General features: G+C 45.3%; 1 protein-coding gene across 10 annotated transcripts in view; it reads left to right on the top strand.

Moving 5' to 3' along the window:
• NTRK3 (neurotrophic receptor tyrosine kinase 3) overlaps positions 1-22,459 on the top strand; it is a 376,383-nt gene that overhangs the window by 263,019 nt on the left and 90,905 nt on the right. For 2 of the 10 annotated variants that reach the window (XM_072737258.1, XM_026001294.2), the window contains 2 exons: positions 15,249-15,383; positions 16,864-17,272. The exons of 7 other annotated variants lie outside the window; for them this stretch is intronic. In XM_072737258.1, the coding sequence (XP_072593359.1) occupies positions 15,249-15,383; positions 16,864-16,982 (254 nt within the window). In that variant the 3' untranslated portion in view covers positions 16,983-17,272. Of the gene's footprint in view, positions 1-15,248; positions 15,384-16,863; positions 17,273-22,459 lie in introns of those variants that run through there. One more of the 10 variants, XM_026001295.2, reaches the window with a different exon arrangement.

The raw sequence follows: 22,459 nt of genomic DNA, 5'->3' as shown, positions 1-22,459 counted from the left end.
CTGTCCCATAGCTCATGCAGCCAAAGTATCCTCAGCCACATTGCCCACAGCTAGGACATTCTCAGCCCTTGTTCATAGTCCATGGGCTTTGGGGAGCATCAGAATATGTTATCATTGAAGATGGAACTTTGGTTAGCATTAAGGGTCCTGATTACCCCAGTTTCTGATGTGCAGCTTGCCTTGAAATTTCCTGCTCTTGGGATCCCTGGGTGGCTCAGCTGTTTAGTGCTTGCCTTTGGCCCAGGGTGTGATCCTGGAGTCCCGGGATTGAGTCCCACCTCGGGCTCCCTGCATGGAGCCTGCTTCTCCCTCTGCCTGTGTCTCTGCCTCTTCTCTCTCTCTCTCTCATGAATAAATAAATAAAATCTTTTAAAAAAAAGAAATTTCCTGCTCTTGTAGAAGACACTATGGCAGCAGTTCTTAGCCCCCCAGTAGACATTTGAGAATGTCTGGAGACATGGTTGTCCTGATGGAGTGGAAGATGCTAGTAGTATATGATGGATAAGGCATGTTGCTAAACATCCTGTAGTCCATAGGACAGCCCCCCACAGTCAAGAACTATCTGGCCCCCAATTTAATAGCATCAAGGCTACAAAATCCTGCACTATGACTTTCAAAGCAGACTTCCACAATTACATTGCTTAAAACTCAGAATGACCTGGTGAGGGAGAAGGTGTAACTGATTTACCTCCATTTTACAGATTGAAAAATGGAAGCTTGGAGAGAGAATGATCCTTTCTACTCTTCCAGGGCCGGGCCATCTAGCTCTCATTGTATTGCCACTCAAATAGATTGTGTGGGATGATGTGAGCTTTGGGGTCTCTACAAGTGTCTAGAGGGGTGTGGGTTTTACCTGAATGCTTACACACATCTCTAGAGAAACCGTGACCCCAGGTGTCTTAATGTAAGAAGGGTACTCCAATTTCTTACCTTTCCCCTGGATATCAAAGAGCACATATCCATCAAAAAGTATTGTAAAAAGTTAGACTTGGTCACAGTTGATACTTGGGGAGGAGTAGGGTTATTACAGTGGGTAAAAACATGATTATTTGCACAGTCTGATACCAGTTGACCTTGACATATTGACATGCTTTGGGGCCCTGGCAGTTACATAATGTGTGGCCGTCTGTTGTGACAATAGGGAGGGTTGTGTTTTTGGAATAAAGAGCTCATGATCTGCCAAAAAGCATTCATCTAAAAAATGCACCCCTCAACTATCTGTGTGTCTGTCTGCATGCATATTTAGAGGTGTTATACCTTCCAGGGCTTGTCAATTTCGTGGGATGATAAACCTGAGAAGGGTCACATGGGATGATAATAATATAACTATAATCACACTATCACCACCTGAGCATTTTAAAGGATCTGTAGCATTAAGAGACTCCATAAGAAGGGGTTCAAAGCAAGGCCTCGTCTCCCTTCTTAGGGCATGCATAGCTGTTATTGCACATTGCCTGTGTGTCACATTTATAATTAACATCTAATTTGTGCTGATTGTGGCCAGGCGCTGAGCTGTACATTTCACCTACATATCTGTAACTCCTTGGTTATCACCATTATAATTACCCCCACTACACAGTGGAAAGACTGAGCCCAGGGCGGGGGGTGGGGGTGGAGGCTGACATCACTTGCACATGATCCACACCTTGCTGATCACAATAGACGTGAAACTTGGGATGGGCTCATTCTTCTTTACCGCGTTGCCATGTTAACCATTCATGCAGTTGTATTTTACTCTTTGCTCCTTGATCAAGAAAAATACTCCCATCCTCATTTGAAGAAGAGGAAACAGGGTCACTAAGGCATTGAGTGAGTTGACTATGGTAGTAGTTTAGAGCACAGAAATCACATCTCCTGCCTCCAAAGGTAGCCAGTATGCTCAGGGGGATAATAGACAGAAGGAAATCCCCAAAGAATTCATCCACAGAAGTTTCTGAGATAAATTGACCCGACATTAGTCTCTGTTCTTTTACTGATCCTATCGAGGCTAAAGCAGCTCTGCTCTGAATGGAGTGCACTACATAGTGCTCGGAGCTGAGAATTACTCCATGTGCTACAATGCATAGCTTGAAGAGCATCATTTAATGGCAGGTGTCTTGCCTCGGGGCTGGTGACGTAAAGTCAAGGGCACATAAGGTTTTTAATCCCTATTCTAAGTGCTGTCACATCCCCTAAGGGTTGCAAGCATGCTGTCCTGGGTGTGTGCTGAAAGATCACCTGCCCTCCCACACCTGCTCCTTTTCAGGTGTCCCCAGTGTTGCTTCTGTTCCTCATCGGTCACACTGGAGAGACCTGGCACTGCCCAGACCTCACCTCCTCTCCCACATTTAATCAGATTTAGTCTGATTTGCTGAAGTTAACTTTGTGTCTCTCTGACATCCATCTCCCTGGCTCTCCTACCATGATCCCCGCCCTAATTTACCACTGCCCAGCCCGTCAGGGGTCACCCTTTAACCCGGAGGGCCACACACCATACAGGCTGCAGCCCCAATCTAGGCCACCACCTGTTTTTGCACAGCGCCAGAGCTAAGAAAGTTTTTTATATTTTTAAATGGTTGGAAAAATATCAAAAGAAGAATCATCTTTCGTAACACATGAAAATGATATGAAATTCAAATCTCAGTGTCCATAAATAAAGTTTATGGGAACAGAGCCACACTCATTCATTACCAATCGTCTGTGGCTGCTTTCACTCGACGGCAGAGTTGAGTAGTTACAACAGAGACGTGTGGCCCGTAAAGCCGGAAATATTTACTATCTGGCCCTTGACAGAAAAGGCTTGCCGGCCTCTGTCCCGTCCTGCTGACCACCACCTGTTTTTCCCTTCCCTTCACCTTTATCTGCTCTTAGGTCATCCACTCTTTCAAATCCTTCAGGAGTGACCCATCATCTGAGCTTCTGAAGTTCCTTCAGGATCTCCCCAGCTAATTGTCTCCATTTATTCCCCAGTGAGAACCCTTTGCATTTCCTCAGATCTATCTTAACCTCTCCACTAAGACCATCACTGTCACAGTTCTTGCTGCTGGAGATAACTTCCTTTCCATCTTCTTACATGGAAATCTTCTTTCTCCTTCAAGCCTCACTGAAAAAGCAGCCTGCCCCAAGGAGATTGAGTCTCTCACTGTAGTTAACCTCTAGAAATGCCCTAATGCTCTCTTGGTGTTGCTTTTATGACAGGAGGTCCTTTCTGTCTCAGCCAAAGCCAGAGGGCCCTAACTAGGATTGAGGTCCCAGTGGTGTGGGCGCCCTAGAGTTGGTAAGTGCCGACCGAGTACATCTGCCTAATCAGGGGCTCCCCGCTCCCGAGGACAGGGCCTCCCCCCCCCCGGGGGGGGGAATTCCTGTGAATTTACAGGAAGTTTGTTCTCCCCAAACCCTATGACATTGTTTTGAAAGTGGGAAACAGAATTTTACATTTGGAAATTGACTTTTAACATTAAGTAGAGGGGCCATTGTCATTAGCTGATACGTCACCTAATCCAAATCTCTTACCCATGAATCCACCCAATAGATCCATATCTATTGATCCATTATCTCTGTCTTCCTTTATCCATCCATCAGTCTTCAGCTATCTGTCATCAGTTCATAGCAGCCCGGGCTTCTCCCTTCTCTCCACTGAACACTTCCACTACTGTCACTTGACTTGGTGAAGTCCCATTTTTGTAATGTTACAGGTTGTACCCTATACTGCCCCTACTGAGCTTCTTCCTATTTTCTCCCTTACTCGTGTTTTATGTTCTAGCTGAATCATACTCTTTGCTTTTATGGAAAGACATCCCTGTCTTAGTTTGCTAGGGCTTACATAACACAATTCCATGAACTGGATAGCTCAAAACAACGTTTGTTGTCTCACAGGCCAAAAATCCAAGGCCAGGGTGATAGAGCAGAGCCATGCTCCCTCTGAAGACACTAGAAAAGGATCTGTTTCATGCTTCTTTCCTGGCTTCAAGTACTTTACTAGCTCTCTCAGGCATTCTTTGTAGACAATCTCTGCCTTCTTGTTCACATGGTGTTGTGTGTGTGTATGTATGTGTGTGTCTATCCAGATTTTCCATTTTATCATATTAGGGCCTGCCCTCATGAACCCATCTTATCTTGATCATCTACAAAGACCCTTTTTACAAATAAGGCCACATGCTGAAGTGCTAAGGATATTTTTGGGAGGGGCACAAGTAAACTTACAAGGATTCCCCACTTGCCCAAGCTGCTCCCACCATTTGGAATGCCCTAGCCTCCCCTCACCTCATGTATTTCTGCCTAGGAACCATGTGTACCACCTCCTCTTTCCCCTTGTATGTGATCACTCCTCCATTGAACTCCCCACTGCTCTGAGTAGGTATGTCTCTCTTGACACTCACTGGAGTACATCCCATATATAAGCATTTGTTTTAGGAGTCTAGTAGACTGTAAACTACTCCTCTCCTTTTTTTTCCTTTGGCTCCCAGAAGATTGATACTCAGATATTTGGAAAATTATTGCTAGGTAATCTTAGGAAGGTGTATCCCTCACATTCTTGGCTCTGGATTAAATTTTAAGCTTCTAATCTATGACAATAATTATGTCTTACTCATCCTGGTATTCCCTTTTTCCAGTTCTGAACATAGTCGCCCATGAGCATAGGTGACCCTCAGCATGGGTCAGCCATTTAGAGATTTGGAGCACAACAGAAGCGGAGGTTTGAGTCTATTTGTTGGTATTGGCCACAGTGCCTGTCATTGCAGAATGCCGATACTTTGTGACCTGTATAACATATGTCTGCCACTGTTAATTTGGGTCGTTAGGGAGATTGTGACACCTCTACTGCCCAAAATGAGTCTTTTTTATATGTCTTGTGAATATTCATGCTTTCATTAAAGAAATTAAAGAGGGCCCAAAAAAGTTTAGGAAATATTGCTCTGTACAGATGAATGGTTGGACCCTTCTCTGTCTCCTTTTCATTTTCTCCTCCCAGCATCTTCAGTATCTTCTTCATCATCACTAATCATAGGAAATCAGAGCCAGAAAAGCATCTAATAAGTTTATATTATTTAATTGTTAGGGCTATAAATTTATAATGCATCAGCTCTCTGATCCTATTAGCCTTACCCTGCTCTAAGATAATCTTCTTAAAATTGATACCTCCCAGGGATTTGGACTTTGTTGATTACATTTTCTGCTAGACTCTGACACTTGCCTTTTTCTCATTGAATCCCAAACAATATGGTCATGACCCTGAGGAGAGTCAGGCACCTTGCAGCACCAGAAAGACTTGAAGACTTTAGTTCTGGGAGGGCCACATAGTCAGGTCAGGGGTAGGAGGTACTGATGCTAAGATAACAATTTTTATTTCTTTCCTTACCTCACAGAGATATTTTGAGGCTAACATAATCATTATTTAAAGTTTTTGGAAGAAGAAATGCCTTGCAAATGCCAAGATACTATTGTAGAACCTCAAAATAATGTGGCATATTGTTATACAGATTCACACACATACACGAGTCATGTCACACGGTTCTAAAAAACAAGTTTTTCTATTCTCTAAAATCATGGTCTGTCAGGTGGGAAAATAGGGAGAGCTTTTGCACATGCATCCTGCTTGGATTTCAACATAGCAGAGGGGTTAAGTGCAGATTATTTTGACTCAGTAGGTTTGGAATAGAGCCTGAGATTCTTCATTTCTAGCAAGCTCTCAGGTGATGCTATTGCTGGTCTAAGAACCATACTTTGAGGGCAGTCCAGGTGCCTCAGTGGTTTAGCACCACTTTCAGCGTGATCCTGGAGACCCAGGATCGAGTCCCACATGGAGCTCTCTGCATGGAGCCTGTTTCTCCCTCTGCCTGTGTCTCTGCCCCCCCCCCTCTCGAATAAATAAATAAAATCTTAAAAAAAAACATACTTTGAGTAGTCTGGGATTAGAGGATGGAGAAACCACTGGAGGAGGAAGAGAAGCCAACAGAAAGAAAGGAAGCAGAAAAATGGGAAGATGAGTAGAATGTCCCAGTATTATAAATGTCATAGGGGTTATGAGGTGGTCAAGGTGCCACATGTGTGGATTGATCAAGGTAAAGAGGAATGGAGAAAATCTCATTGTGGAGTAATCATTGGTAACCTTCAAGAGAGTAGTTTATCTGGAGGGAATAAAATTTAAGATTATGGAGAATTAAGCATGAGTGATCTGACAGTGGGGATTATATTTAGAATCCAATTATGCAAAATGTTGGTGCCTAAAGGAACTAAGGATATGGAGTGATAGCAAATGCTATGGTAAAGTGGAGAGCATTGCCCCACCATTTAGGCTGTGAGTCTGTGAGTGTGAGTCTGGGTTTGTTACATGTGCACATACCAAATGATAGAGGTGACCATATACAGATCTCTGCGGAAAGGAATAGTACAGGAGAGAGGAAAGATTCTAGAGATAAGAAATATTAAAGAAGTTAGTTGGAAAAAAAATTTAAAAAAAGAAGTTAGTTGGAAACAGGATTGAAGGCATCACTTAAACGGTTAGCTTTTGGAAACAAGGAAAATATGTGTTCTAATGTAGAAAGAAAGAAAAATAATTGGGCTCTGGTTAAGATGGTGTAATAAGTTCATGCTTTAGTGTCCCTCCATTACTCCAAACATAAACAATGACAGAAAAGCATAAAAAGACATAACCAACCCTCCCCTTCCACCCACCAACAAGATAAATAACCTGGTGGACCAGAAAGAGTACAAAAATAAAAAATGATGAGCAGAGCTACAGCCATTCTCATTCTGGCTTCAAGTCGAGGCAAAAAGTAGGGATGAGAATTTAGCTCTGCAGGGATCTGCAAAACTATGTTTGCTCCAGATTATTAGAGGATTAGATTCACTGCTTGAAGTTATGGGCTGGGAACAAACTTTTACACTGATGAAAAGAATCTGAAAAAAATAATGTTGTCATTCTCTATTTGGGAGTACAGGAAATAGGAATCTCTGAGCCTAAGGAAGTCAGGGAGAAACGATAAAGATGCAGCCTTTGAGGTGATGAACTAAATTTAGCCACCCAACTAGCTGCAGACTGTTCTGCTGTATCCTTAGTACTACCATGTAGGGGCCCCAAACCATCATCATAGGATTAGTTCAAAATTGATGTTGTAAGAATCCAGGTAGAGGCAGCAGTAAACAACAACAACAACAACATTAAAAAATAATGAGTGGAAAAGGAAAAAAAAAGAAAAGGAAAAAAATTCCTACTCAAAATAAACTATAATTGAAAAGCATGAGGCATGTGAGAAAAAAAAATAATGATAAGCATGCCTGTTATCATGACTTTTATTCAAACCTATTCTGGTGATCTTAGCCAATGCAACAAGACAAGAAAATAAATTTAAGAATTAGATAGATGACTGTCCTAATCATGAATGATACAATCACCCTATAGAGAACATCAAAGAACTATAAAACTTCCTAGAGAATTCAGCAAAATTCCAAATACAAGATCAATAAACAAAAATCAATATATTCCCTAAATGCCATCAGAAAATTTAATTGAAAACAAATCATATTTATAATATCAAAAATGGAATAAAACCAAAAAAGTGAAGCTTTAAAAAAGTATAAATCTCAGATATGCAAGATTTTATGGGAAAACCAAAACATTATTAATAATATAGAAGAAAAATAGTAAGTGGAGCATGAATAGGAAGAACCAATATAATAAAGTTGTTGATTATCCCCCAGCTCCATAAATTGTAATCATCCTATTGTAATGATCCTGTATTGCCATGATACATTTGTCAGAACTAAGAAACCAGCATCAGTACATTGCTATTAACTAAACTCAGTATTTTATTCTGATTTATTGTTTTTCTTCCCAGATGTCCTTTTTCAATTCTAGGATCTCATCCAGGACACCACATTACATTTAGTTATCATGTTTTCTTTGCTGCTTCTGATCCATGACAGTTTCTCAGACTTTCCTTGTCCTTAATTACCTTCATAGTTTTGAACAGGACTGGTCAGATTTTATGCAGAATGTCTTCTAATTTGGGCTTATCAACTGGGGTCATGGGTTTTAGGAGGGAAGACTATAGAGGCAAGTGCCATTCTCATCACGTCACATCCAAAGTATATGCTTATCATATGGCATCACTGATGATGCTCACCTTGATCACCTGGCTGAGACAGTGTTTGCTAGGATTCTCCCCTGTAAAGTTACATTTACCCTCTGCTATTTGCTTTGAATGGAAACTGATAAGCAAAGCACATTCTCAGAGTGGAGTTAAGCTTCACCTCCTTCAGTGAGGAATGCCTACATCAATTATTTGCAATTTTTCCCTAGAGTAGATTTTTAAATGTACTTTTAAAGGAAAAGGAGAATATCATTTGACTTTGAGGGTGGAGAATCTTAAGATATAGATTATAAATATCATAAAGGGAAAGATTAATGCATTTGACTACATGAATTTAAAAATATGTCTCTATAAGATGCCATCTACTCAGTTGAAAGACAAACCGTAGACTAGGAGAACATAATTTCAACCCATGTATCCAACAAAGAATTTGCATACAGAATAAATAAAAAAGACCAGCAGCCTGTTATATGTAGATATATACATTACATATCTATATATACACATGTTATATATACACACACATATGCACACATATAATACACACAGTGATGAAGATACAAACAGACAATTCACAGATCAGGAAACTCCAGCTGAGATGATGCACAGCCTCAGTAGTGATCAGGGAAATGAAGCACCTTTAAAGTGCAAGGAGATAATATCTACCACACATCAAATAATGATGACATCAAATAATGTCAGATGTGGGGATGCAGGGCAAGAAGTTCACCCATTTAGTAATTTAGATACATGAATTAGTAACATAACTTTGGGGAAACACTGAAGAACACACTGAAGGATTTATATGCACAAAATTACAAGGATACCTTCTAAAGCTATTCTTTTCAAACATTTTTTTGCACAAAAACCACCTGAAGAGCTTGTTAAAATGCAGATGTTGATTCAGTGGGATCTGAGATTTTCTATTTTTTACCAAACTCCCAGCCGCTGTTGCTGCTGGTCCATATGTCCACACTTGGAGTAACAAACCTCTAGAGTAGAAGTCAGCAAATGGTGGCCTGTGGACCAAGGACCAAATGGGCTCCCATCTATTTTTATAAATAAATATTACTGGAACATGGTCATTTATTTATGTGCTATGGGTGCTTTCAGACTAAATGGCAGAATTTAGTAGTAGCAACAAAGATTTGATGATTTGTATAACGCCTAAAGTATTCGTGTGTCCCAATGTAGGAAAAGTTTGCCAACTGCTGCTCTAGAGAAACTCTCCCACATGCACATAAAGAGACTTGTGTAATATTTATTGCAGCTTTTAAAAAATATTGACAAAATGGAAACAATTTTCAGTTGGTAGGACAGATAAATAATTTGCAGTATATTCACATGGTGGATTACATCAGTTAAAATTAATGAATGAGAGCTGCATGGATCAACATGGTTCAACATGGTTAAATCTAGAAAACATCCCTTGTTTAGGCAAAACAATACTATAATTTGTTTATTGTTATATACCTATGTAGCAAAATTATTCAAAGATGCTTAGAAATAATAATCATTTCTAAGTGATTAGAAAGGAAGTTAATCAGGAAGTGATTAACTCTGGTTTGGGATAAAAACAGGAACAGGATCATGGCCAGACTCATTTGGGTTCTCAACCATAGCTATAATGTATTATTTCTCTCAAAATTTGGGAAAAAGATATGAGAATATTCTAAGTTGTTAATACTGGGTGGTGGGCACATTGTTTTTCTATTCCCCCAACTATTTGGGTATTTTCAGACATTTCAAACATTTGAAAAGAATAAAAAGAATCCAGAAAAGGGAAATTATGCTTATATGGGAAAATACAAATATATACTCATATATATTTTGAAATTCAGAGAGTGAGTGGGTGGGGGATGAAGATAAAGGTCTTTATTTTTTTATTATTTTTTTAAAAGAATTTATTTATTTAATTATGAGAAAGACAGAGAGAGAGGCAGAGACACAGGCAGAGGGAAAAGCAAGCTCCCTGTGGGGAGCCTGATACGGGACTCAATCCAAGGACGCTGGGATCACACCCTGAGCCGAAGGCAGATGCTCAACCACTGAGCACCCAGGCACCCCAAGATAAAGTTTTTTAATATATAAGGCTCCTTCTCCTCTCAGTTAAACAAGAAGAGATGTTCTGGTGTCACAAATTGTCCTTTATGTAGTTAATTTTGAGAATGGTGAATATGCGACTAATCTTACTCCATGGTTTATGGAATATTTTCATTTTAAGAGGTAACTTCATCCACATCCCAGAGTGGAAGGAATTTCTCTCTCTCCCTCTCTCTCTCTCTCTCTCTCTCTGGGACTAAGGTTCCCGCTCCTTTCAGCCAAGATCTACCAATTGTTGGGACAATCTTTGTAATGCCAAGGGTAGAGCCCCCAGGCAAATTCTCTACTTCTGAGTGCAAGAGTTGCATGTCAGTCAGGGAAGAGTCCTAAGAGCCTTCAAGATTCCTTTGAGGACCAGCCTTTTGCATTGTCTGAGGATCTCAGTGTTCTGTGCCCTCTCATGTCACCTAGGTGTGGATGCCTTCCCATTCTGACTTCCCATGGATATGATTCTATTGGCCAAAACACATTTGGGGTACATCTAGTTTCAGCCCCTTCCCTCAGTATCTGCACACAGCTGGAACCAGACTTGGCACATGGGCCAGGGCAGTCCCATCATTTATTTTGCAAGTTGTATTAAGTCAACTTTACAAGAAGAGGTACTGCATACTGAAGTTGGGGAACAAGTTCCACACTCTTAGCCAGGAAGCATACAGCAGGGACATTTCAATTCTAAGAACATTTCAGTACCCCTCAGAACCCTTTGTAAGCATGTTTGTCAATATAAGGATGTGGGGATAATTGAGTCAGATCATGTCCCATGAACATAGTATATGAAGAGACCTGCTAGCTGGCTCCTGACAACCTTTGGTCAAGTGCCTTGTACATTAAAGCACCTGGAACACACAGCCAGCTGAGAATACAGTGCTGCCTTGTCTCCCAACAGCAGCCTTGTAAGTGGTCTTCAGCATGTTTTGTCATTGGGACTGTTATTTTGAAACACTATGCCCTCTTACCATGAGATTCAGTTCTGGAACGAACTCTACTTTCTGAGATAGGTTTGTCCCTTGGATGTAGGTTTTCAGCCCCTTCTTTATAATTGTTCACTGTGACCAGAAGGAGCCTAGGTTTGGTCATTATGGGGACCGACAGTGAGGCTTGCTGAGATGGCATTCCCCAGTTCTTTAATGCATAGCCATAACCTAGTGCTAGCTTTATGCTTATTGCAAAGTTTTAAACTCAGATGCTAAGGCAAACCATGCAGGTGTTGTAAACAAGTGGAGGGGTCAGGTAGAGGATAATAGGGAGTGGTAGAGTATAGGGTGAAGTGGAGAACACAAGCCCTGTCTAAATTGAGTGGCCACCATGTTGCTCTAGCTGATTTGCACTATGCAGAAATAGCTGGCCCAGCATTGCCAGAACTCTTAGATTTTCAAGGGAAGCTACAAATACAGAAACTTTAAATGTGAAATCTCTCAAGTTTTAAATGTTGGCAACTAAGTAAAAAATTTTAAAAAGAAATTGTGCTGAAAAAAGACACATCCTAGAGCCACATATGGCCTATAGGTTAGGTTTGCAACCTCAGAATAAAAGAAGAGCTATGAGAAATTTAAGCAATTTTTAAGAGACTTTTAAGCAAGCTAAGTCATGCCCAGCAAGACTACACATTTTAGTGTCACCTACCTAGGTCATTGCCACCAGCCTTCTACTGAATCAAATGGCAGGAGAAGAAAGAAATTAGATAGAAACAACAGAGTAGCCACATTAGGAGGCAAAGTAGAGAACAAAGTAACCATTGTCCTATCCTCCAGGGATCTCTAGGCCTCCTTGGTCACCTTCTCTCCATGACCTTGGAGAGGCCACCACACAAGCAGGACATGAAGCAAGATATGTCTATCTGTGAGGGAGATTTTCTTTACCATAATATACTCTTTTTTGACCCTTCTTGTTCATGTAGTGGTCTAGAGGAGGGTGCTGGGGAGAGTTCTTACCTGCACCATCCTTGGCTTCCCAGGAGTATTCTCAAATATTTCATCCTCTTGCTGTGGGTGTGACTATATTCTGGATAATTGCTCTTCTCTCCAAACTCATTAGCATCTCTCTTTCATCAGGCTTCCTTTTCATCCTTCCTAAGCTGAACTCCCAAAAGTATCATCAAAATGAAGGAGTCAATGTGTAGATGGAGTTTGGGTTTCCTTTCTTGGAAGGTCCCAATGCACGCAAAGTGTTACTGTAAGAGTGATGGGTGTGGCAGGGCAGAAAATGAAGCAGCCTAGAGAAAGGTTAGACCAAGCACTTGCTGAAGGGGGGCAAAAGCAGGCATGGGCATGCTCATCTTCCTTGCTAGGGAAGCTGTGAATGAGGAAAGAGCATTCTAGCCCTCTATCGGGGCTTATAGAGGGAGCTGTATATAAAGCCCCACTTGCCCTGGACAGTGTCCCCACCACTGACTGCTGCCTTGACTTCCATGTCAGCCTCTTGTTCTTGATATAGATTTTCAACAAAGGGAAGCCATATTGCAAATTAGTTAATTCTAAGGACTTTGGGGTTATGAAGAGCTTGGTTCAAAATCAGACTCTGCCACGAAGTGAAGTTGGTTGGTTTGTTTGTGTTTTATTTGTATTTATTTGTTTTTTAAGATTTTATTTATTTATTCATGAGAGACACAGAGAGCCCAGAGAGAGGCAGAGACACAGGCAGAGGGAGAAGCAGGCTCCGTGCAGGGAGCCTGACGTGGGACTCGATCCTGGGTCTCTAGGATCACGGCCTGGGCTGAAGGCAGCACTAAAATGCTGAGCCAGCCAGGCTGCTTGATTTGTGTTTTAAAATATATTATAGGACCTTAGTTTCTCCATATTTAAAATAGGGTTAATAATTGCAGTTTTTTAAAGATACTGGGGGATACTGGATTAGCTGTAGGCAGTGCCTGGTACTATCCCTACCATACGTGTTGATCCTGGAATTCCAGGGGGCTCAGCGATGCCTCTGATGGTAGGACTATTACAGCGGGACATTGGTTGGGGGATCCCTTCTTCAGTCTGTGCCTTCCTACAGCGTAGTTCAAAACATCTCACCTCTTCTTCCCCTTCGGGAAAGCTGGGGAGACTGTGGATAGAATGCCCCCCCGGCTGGGGTGGGGTGCAGAGTGGGCTCCTCACCCTCACATCTGTCCTGATGGCCCCTCCTACTCTTACTTCCTGGACAAGGATCTGAATTACCCTGTGTCGCTGGGTCCCTGTTCAGGCACCCCTGACCTCAGCACCAGGACTCCTGTGTATTTCAACCTACTCCTGAGTCTAAAGTGCTTTTCTCACAGCCGATACCGTGTAAGTGCTAAGCACTAGTGTGATGTAGCAACTTGAAGATGACAAACGAATACATTTGAAGAGGAAATGTTGGAAAATAATCCAATAGAGCTCCATTTGGTATTGGGCCTTTTATCAAGGCCATAACCTAAACCACTTTATGGAGTTAGGTAATAAAATTATCATGTCAGATAACAAAAGGAGGAAGCAGGGACAGAATGGGAAGCCTTGAGAATCTGAAGCTGCATGAGGAGTGTGTAGGCAGGAGATGCAGGCACGTTCTCCCCCGTGGATGCTGGAAAGCTGGAGGCGCTAGACTCGCAAGGCCAGAGCATGCAGTGGAGCTGAGCTGAGACCCCAGAGAGGGGTGGGTGATTGGGATCTGCAAGGCTGACGGTCTAGCCCCCTTTTGTGCTGCACGCCATCAGAGCTGAGCCTTTTCTACTCCAATGAATCTTGAAGGCCTTGCTTTTGAAGGTTGAACCTGCTTTCAGCCCAGTGGGATTAGGCTCCAGTGCTTTTACCCAGTCCTGTGGGTGCTCAGTGCCCCTTCTTCTCCAACCTTCCTTCCCAGCAACCCTCACTTCCCAAAATGATTCCAGTCTCTGGCTTACTGCTCAGGAAACTATACCTAGACAGTCCCTGCAGACCAGGCTCTGTTCTGAGTCACAGAGGACCTGCAGCGAACTCTATGCTGCATGGCTTTGGGAGAGCTGTCACCAGATGGAGGAAGAGGTTAGACATAGAGGTCTTGGGGTGTGGTGGGCGAAGCCTTCTTTGGAGTGGGCTTGCCCCTCCTCAGTCTTCCTTCCACCCATCTTTGCCTTTCCTGGGTCAGTGTCCATGGTGGTCCTGGTCTCCCCTGCCCTCCCCCAAGCAGATGCCTTTTCCTTCCTGTTCCAGGGTTGTTCTGAGCAATAAGGGGGGAGGAATGGAGGATCTTGGAGCAGTGCCTCCTATGCTATCAGGATTCAGCACTTAGAATCTTGGAAAGGCTCCACCTGGGAAAGAGTTCCAGAGAAAACAAACTTCAGATCCCGGCTAATATGGGAAAAGGCTCATGTTCACGGAGGCAGCTTCAGGGACCTTGGCAGAGCCTTAGGCAGGCTTGGCCCCTGCCTTTAATGGATCCGACATGGAGCCTTCCAGGGCCCATGATGCTGCATGGCCTCCAAAGGAGACTTCACTCTCAAGCTGTAATGATACACTTTTTGTAGGATTTTTAGTCCTTGGGTCTAGTGAACCAACAGCCTTGGTTCCAACTGTTTATGCCCTAACGAAGGCAAGAAATATTTTAAGGGACCAAACTCAAAACTATCACCGCCCCCCTCCCCATCCCCTCCTCATCCCCTCTTATCAAGTTGTTTTCCTCTTGGAGATTAGCTGAATTTTTTTCTGAGGGAGAGAAGAGGCCAGAAAGAAGGTCTTGGGACCTGCAGGGTCATCACCCAAGTGATAAGAATCATCCTTCTGGCCCTGGGAATGGCATGCAGACTAGCAGCGATGGGCACAGGGTCAGGGTGCTGTGGCCCAAGAAGGGAGATGGGAGGCAAACATGCTAGGGAAGGGTTGGACAGAGTTCATGATGATGACAAGTGTTTCCTGACTCCCTGGTTACAGTTTTTTAATGCCGCTGTGTGATACTCCGAGGACAGCGTGTCTAGATCTTATGCATAAAATAAACCAGGTGGCCCTACAGGTAAAGCAGGAGTAGGGAACACCTGGGCTTCCGTTTCTGGCATTGTGCACGTGAAAACGACGTCCCCTGTTGTTGCACTTGGGGCTCAATACTGACCATTAACTCCCCCATGTCTGCCTCTTCTGCCAGGGGTCTTTTCAAACCTAGACAATCATGGGATATTAAACTTGAAGGATAATAGAGATCATCTAGTCTCATCAACTCACTATATATATGAGGAACCTGAGGTCCAGAGTGGGGAAGTGTCTTACCCAAGGTCACATGGTGAGTTACCTCCTTTGACGTCTTTGTATTCAGTACAGACCCCTCCCCCAAATGATTTTGCTGAAGAGTACTAAGACCTCATGGGGTCTCCATATGTCCCAGAGGACTGGGGGATGACTAGGTGCCCAGTGTGGGATTGCTACTAAAATCCCATAGGTCAGAGGAGTCTTCCAGGGAGGACATGTCATAGGGCCAAGGTAAGGGGTATGGGAGAAGCAAGAGAGGGACTGTAGCCCAGAGAGAAACAGTGAAGTCACACACCTTCTAGGCAGGCTGCCCAGACCAGTGGCCTGCACCCCTTTCACCTCAGAACCAAGAGAGCCCTCATCCTGGGCTAACACCACATCTTATCCTGAAGCTGAACATGATGTCATAGACAAGGAAGTTTCCCTCTGTCCTCTCAAACCTGACCCCGCTCCTTCTAGATCAGAGAGCTCCCAATGCCCAGATTACTCAACTGTATTTTGAACATCATGTCATCTGGGAATGAGGAGGGAGAGTCTCAATGCAATCAACTCAGTCTCTTCCCATCGTAGCTCCAACATCCAGCTGCCCATTGTGACCTTCACATGCCTGCACGTGGCTTTCATGAGAAGATAGGCTTGCTCCTGTCTTGTCCGCACACACACACATCAACAAACATACACACTATACAGACATTATTTTACAGACACTCTTAAAAATCTGGGGTTGATTGAGAAACCTCCAACTAGAGGTTTGATCAGGAACACCCACGTCTCTGGACACTCTGGACATCCTGATTCATTCAGGCCATGGCCATGTAGCCAGACAGGAGCTACCAGTGTCATTCCTCCAGAACATTGCCATCCCCTCTATGATAAGGCCAAAAGAGCAGCTGTTATTTCCTAAACTTGCCATGGAGCTGGTGAAATGAAAACAAAAAGTCAACAAGAAAGAGCTGGCAGGCTTGGAAGAATAGCGCCCCTACCCCCAGGGGTGGTAGTCTATAGGATTCCAGCTCCTAGGATTAGAAGTGGCCCTTAACAATGCAAGTCCCGAGGAAGCGTTCCCTTCCACCTCTCTGCCCCGTCAGTGACCGTAGTGGTGATGCCCCTTTCCCATCTACCTGTCCGCTCATCCTCAGGGGATCCTCCCCAGTAGATGAGGCTGCTCCTGCTCCTCCGTGACAACCCAAGGCCAAGCCCCACATAGTTTGTTCATTTCCCTTCCTCTCGGTTCAGTGGAGGCTGCAGCAAAATGGAGTGTTTCCAGTTTCTCTGACCATGCTTGGTTTTAAGTTAATCCCCTCCTCCTGTCCTTCCCTTTTGCTGACAATTCATTTGGCAGTTTCCAATATATATATGTATCCATATCTCTAACCCTTCCCCTCCCCACCCCCCCCCCCCTTCAAGCTCCCTCTCTGTTTCCCCTCTTAGTTTTGGTCTTCTTTGGGGGTTTTGGTTTTTACTTTATTTTGCTTTTTTCTGTTTTTCTGTTTTTTTGTTTTTGTTTTTTATAGGTTTCAGAGAAATTATGTTGAATCCAATAAGCCTTCCCGGACATTCCAAGCCTCTTAACCATGGCATCTATGTTGAGGATGTCAGTGTTTATTTCAGCAAAGGACGTCATGGCTTTTAAAAACTCCTTTTAAGACTCCCTGTTTTGATGTCACCTTGGTAGGCTGGGCCCTCTGAGAGGTGGGAAGCTCTAGGCGCTGTTCTCTTTGGATCCGGGGATGCTAAGTAGAAACTGCATGAGCCACCGGTGCCCCCTGCACCCTTTAACACCACCAAGACGGGGGTCCTCCCCCATCCGTCACCGGCAGGGTTGTCCTTCCCCTCAGACATCACTGTGCTCCTTTTACCCCCTGGCCTCCAAGGCAGCTCCTGCCGCCATCTTTAGAGCCAATAAAGAGAATTAAAAACCTGTGCACCAAGAACCATCTTTTAAACACACTCTAGCCATTCTCTTGCTTTACAAAAACAACCCAACCACCACGAGAAAGCCTGACGAAGTCCAGCCGTGCTCCGGCCTCGCTAACCCTGCTTGGAAGTGTGGGGTGTCCCTGGCTCTCCCTAGGATATCAGGCTATATCCATTTAGCGATCTCATCGCCCTGCAACCTCCAGTGGGGAAGAGCGGCTAAGCAGAGGTGGAGACCACGTGGTGAGAGAGGGGGAGCCAGGCCCAAGTATTGGCACAAGATTAGGTCTCAGAGGAAAGAATGGAAACCAATCATTTTATATATAAATATATATATATTTATATAGATAGATAGATACATTTGTGTATCTATCTATCTATCTATATATATATAATTTTTTTTTTTTTTTTGGTGGAGAAAACCATACTTTTTTGGGACACATTTTTCCCCCTTCCTTCCTCTTCTCTGGAATGGCTCACAGTGAGTGTGGTATTACAAAACTCCTTGGCCCCTACATCTGCAGTCCTGACGAGCTTTTGCTACAGGAGGTCTTGCCCGTGAATTGGCCGTCCTCCTAGGACCACAAGGGACCCAGGGAGTCAGGGGCCAAGACCCTTCCTGCTAGTCCCTGGCCCCAGGATTGGCTCTCTACCCCCACTTTCATTTACTCTTGACTCTGAGAACTTTTGGAACCCAATGGAATCACCATTTCAAGGCCAAGATGAGCTGAAGGGGAAGAGAAGGAAAAATGGCCTCCTCCAGCCCCTCTCATGGCACCAGTGGAAGTGTCATCCTGTTCTCTGGTCAATATATGTGTTTACTTTGCTTGCTTTGACTCATGCCTTACTCCATTGCCACCCTCTCCCAAAGAGGGGGTTTATTCCTCCCATTTTCAGCTTGATCCACGGGGGAGAGACAAGGAGATGGCTTTGCCCTGCTTCGATAGGAAAGGCACAGCCGTAGGGCCCGAACCTCTCCCATATTTGCTGCCCTGTCGGCCAAGTGGACTTCGGGCTGGGCCCAGCCACTCCCACTTGTGTTACCTCCATTGTAAGAGCTGTCCCTTGATGATGGAGAGCATGAAGCAGGGGGTCTCCCATTGGGAGCTCTTAGGACAGACCCACTAGGTTTGGGGTGGTGACACACAGCAAGAGATAGTAGTTTCTCTGGCTTCGGCAAATTGACATGGGAATCAAACTTCCCACTGAACGTTTCCTTCCTGGGTCCTGTGGATGGTGTTCTTTGTGCTAAGTTCCCATTCTGATTCTGCAGGTGCCTCCCCGGGATTTAAAATCACGAAGCTTTCCAAGTTCTTGGCCCGTATCTGGGATGACCTCCCAGACACTGGGGGGTTCAGTTTTTCTCCAGGGCCTCGAGCTGTGTGTGTTTCTAGCCCCTGCCAACTTCCTGCCATCCTGCTCCCCATTGCTTCGTGTCAGGCTGTCCCCATTGTGTCCTGCTGACCCTTTGGGTCGGGGCCTCCTCCCGAGTGTGGCTTTAAGGAGTAAGCTTGAGGATGATGTTTTTTAATTATTGTAAATCATTACCTCATTTCCAGCCTGCCAGGCTCCATCCATCCCAGCATCTTTTATTCTGTCATTTTCTCACCTTGTGCTATGACAATGGGGCGTTGTATTTCCACAGAGACTTATAGGAGTGTTCAGTGTATAGTTTCTTAATAAACACTTTATTTTCTAATGAAATGACTGCATCAGACCTCTTATTTGGCAATTTTGCAAAGAATATTGAAGATACAGAAATTCCCACATTTCTCCTCTGCCTCCCCTCCCCATTTTTACTGATCCTCTTTTAAAGACGTTTCTTAGTTCAATCCTTGTTTGCAAAAGTGTTTACAATCTGTTGCATTGGTTGCTTTCATTGAGACTCCTCCAGTTAGGTCAAATCCATCTAGCGAAGTGTTTTCCTCATTCTGTTGAGGAAGAGTCAGAGGCACAGAGAGGCTGAATGGTTCACCCAGGGTCACACAGCACACGAGGCAGAAGCAAGATTCAAACCTGACTCATCCAGACACCACTCAGGCCACTGAGACCCTCACCTCCTTGGTGACTCAGGGACTCTCCTGTTGTTAGCAGCCGAGGCTTACAATGATCCTTTCTTCAGAGCTGATATGTAAAGGTTTGGGAGTAGAACTGAAGGATTCTTGCCCCAGCAAGTCACTAGGACTCTCCCTCAGATGGAGCGGTTTCATTCTTTCCCTGGATCTTGAGAACATGACCTTGCCCAGAGGAAGACAGGGCTATGGGCTTATAAGCTAGTCTGCTGATCACTCAGGGGCGCCCCATCCACACACCCACATACACACACTCCGGTGGACCAGACTCTCCCCCGGGGTCTCCTGTGGGCTGCCCAGAGTGGTAGGCAGTTGTAGGGTCCTACTGAGAGATGAGGCATAAGTGAGCTGGGTGTGGCCATCTGCCCTGGATTCCCGGCCCTGACACAGCTAGAAGGGTTGCCATGCCTCTAACTTAGAACATCTTCCTTTGAGGAGGAGGGGACTCTGTACACAGGCTATCTGGAGCAGGAGTCAAGGGCAGAGGAAGAGTGAGGAAGATTTCCTGGGTTGAACTGGACCTTTCACTGGGCCTCCACAGGCTTTGTGAGAACTTGGCTTACTTAGGTAACAGAGCAAGGTGGGTGAGCTCAAAGTGGGAGTTCAACAGGGAAGTGGTCAGGCTAGGGTGGTGCTTTTTTTCCTGACCTTCATTGACTTAATCTCTTATTTAAATTGAGTTTGAGCCCCCCTCCCTCACAACCTCACCCCAAATGGAAGTTCCTCTTCTCTAGAGTGGCCTGGATAGGGCATTACCCCAGCTCTCCATTCTCCTATTTTCTCTGGTTCCGGGGCTGGAATTGGAGTGCCCTTTGGAACCATGGGGAGAACCTTCATTTTTAGGTAAGAGATTTGAGCTTTGTTATATTCCAATGCATGAAACCTCCGATGCAGGGGAGGAGGGGAGATGAGCACCCAGCTCAGAGCAAGGGCCCCACACCAGCCCTGGGAAGGGTGTGCTATTCCAACATAGGAAGAGGCAACAGGAAAGATGGGGGCATGGGGGTTTGGGGGCAAGGAAGGGGACTAGAGCTTGTGCAGTGGCTTCTATTTTGTCTGTGAAGTGAGATCTAGGGAGAGCTGAGCAAGTCTGAAGTGCAGCAGAGGAGACATTGGCAGAGGGCAGGGAAGCACAGGGAGTTGTCAGGCGGATCAAGGACCGGCTGAACAGGGTTTAGTGTCCAGGACTCTGTTTTCCATGTTTCCTGCCAGACCCTAAAGTGCCAGGCATTTATCCCAGTGTTAGAGCCTCTGGGCCCATTAGAGCCAGAGGGGGCAGGCCCAAAGAGCAGACTCCACCCAGAAGGATGCTGGCTGGGCCTGGCTTCGCGCAGGGCGGCTCGGGGCACCAGCAAGACCTCCTGAGTTTGGAATCTCACCCACAGGACTTCCCAGTGGTTTTCCGGGACTCCAGCTTGCACTGTGGTCCTGCAGCTCAGATCCACAGCTGATGCAGGCCATGAATCTGGTGCTCTTGCCAGGTGCCTCTCTGGATCTCAATTCTAGAGGGGGACATTGGGGACGACTGGTTCTGAATGAACCCTATTCTTGGGAGCCTGGAGAGCGGGAAACTCACTCTGTGAAAGGAGAAGACAGAGGTAGGACCTTCCAGGGACATGCTCCGGAGAGGACTGGAGGCTTTGACGAGGGTTACACGGCCAGATCCCAGACTGGTTACCAAGCGCCGAAGAATGGGCCCTGCCTGCAGTACGTTAACAGCGATCACTAGGTCACTTAGACAGATCTGCTCAAAGCCAAGCACATTTTACCCAGAAGGAAGCTGAGACCCCGAAAGATCAGTGGCTGGCCCCAGTTTTCACAGCTTGTGACAATCAGAAGCAGGGCTGGCAGGAGGGGTCCCTGATTACAGTGTTCCTCCCGGGCTGCTCTGCTGCCACATGGAGCAGTCAGGCTTCTGCTTCTGAAAGGCTGCAGTCCTGGGGGCTGCACAGCCACAGTCTTCCCCTACCCCTCCCACACTGAATAAGTCTCTTGGGGGCTCTTTGAGGCTAGATGCACTCCTCAGACAGGGTGCATTTTTATTTTTCAAGATTTGATTTATTTATTCATGAGAGACCGACAGAGAGGCAGAAACACAGGCAGAGGGAGAAGCAGGCTCCATGCAGGGAGCCCAATGTGGGACTCGATCCCAGGACCCCGGGATCTTACCCTGAGTCAGAGGCAGATGCTCAACCACTGAGCCACCCAGGTGCCCCAAGCAGGGTGCTTTTTAAAGACTCCCCAGAAAAGAATGTCTACAGTTTTTTTTTCTTCACTCATTCTAGCATTTTGTGACCCCACACTCCCAAAGGTGTGGTTGGTCTTAGGTCTAAGATGAATTCCCAGCTTGAAGTCAGTGAGATTGCCAAGCAGACAATGGTGGGAGGGCTTGATGTTGGGGAGGGCTTGTTGGGGGAGACGCCTGATCCTCAGGTGGGTGAGGCTGCCCAGGTCTCGGGCAGGTGTGAGCAGCTTCAGACAGGAAGGTGGTGGAAGGAAGGAAGATCCTTACCTGACTCGCCCCCATTCGAACTTTTTGTCCCATCTGAAAGACCTCCCGGTGTGTCGAAGCTCAGCCATGTGCTTCTCACCCAGCAAAGGAACAGATGCTAAGTATGTGCAGTGTGGAAACCAAGAAGCTGGCCTCTGGGCCACCCTGGCTCTTCCCCTCCTGTGTGGAAATTCCTTCTGCAGCCAGGCTTCCAGCAGCCGTGTCCTCACCTCCACCACCCAGCCACAGGTGTGATTGGGCTGGGACGCCTCTCCTGGCAGGGCCCAGATCCTGCAGGTCAAGCCCAGGCATGAGCAGAGGCCGCTGTATCTCAGACACAGCAGTGCAGGGCAGGAGTGGGTTCAATGCCACAGAGACAGGACAGGAGCAGGGACAGCAGTGCAGGAGGGCTTTGTGGCTGTGCAGCTTTCTGAGCCGTGCCTCACATGGATTGGGCAGAGGGCCTTCGCCCTTCAGTGTTCAGGGACTCTGAGCTCTGGCTAGACTCCTGCATTGCTGCCACAGTAGTTCTAGAAGGGAGAGAGAAATGAGGAGAGGGGGACCGAGGAGGTGGGGGCTGGCGATGATGCTGGCTGCTCTGGGGCTCCTCTGGGAAGGACAGGAACAGAG

The sequence above is a fragment of the Vulpes vulpes genome, chromosome 14, assembly GCF_048418805.1.
Source record: "Vulpes vulpes isolate BD-2025 chromosome 14, VulVul3, whole genome shotgun sequence".
Classification (NCBI taxonomy): Eukaryota; Metazoa; Chordata; class Mammalia; order Carnivora; family Canidae; genus Vulpes; species Vulpes vulpes.
Note: the sequence above shows the minus strand (reverse complement) of the source record. Positions and strands in the feature narration are given on the sequence as shown.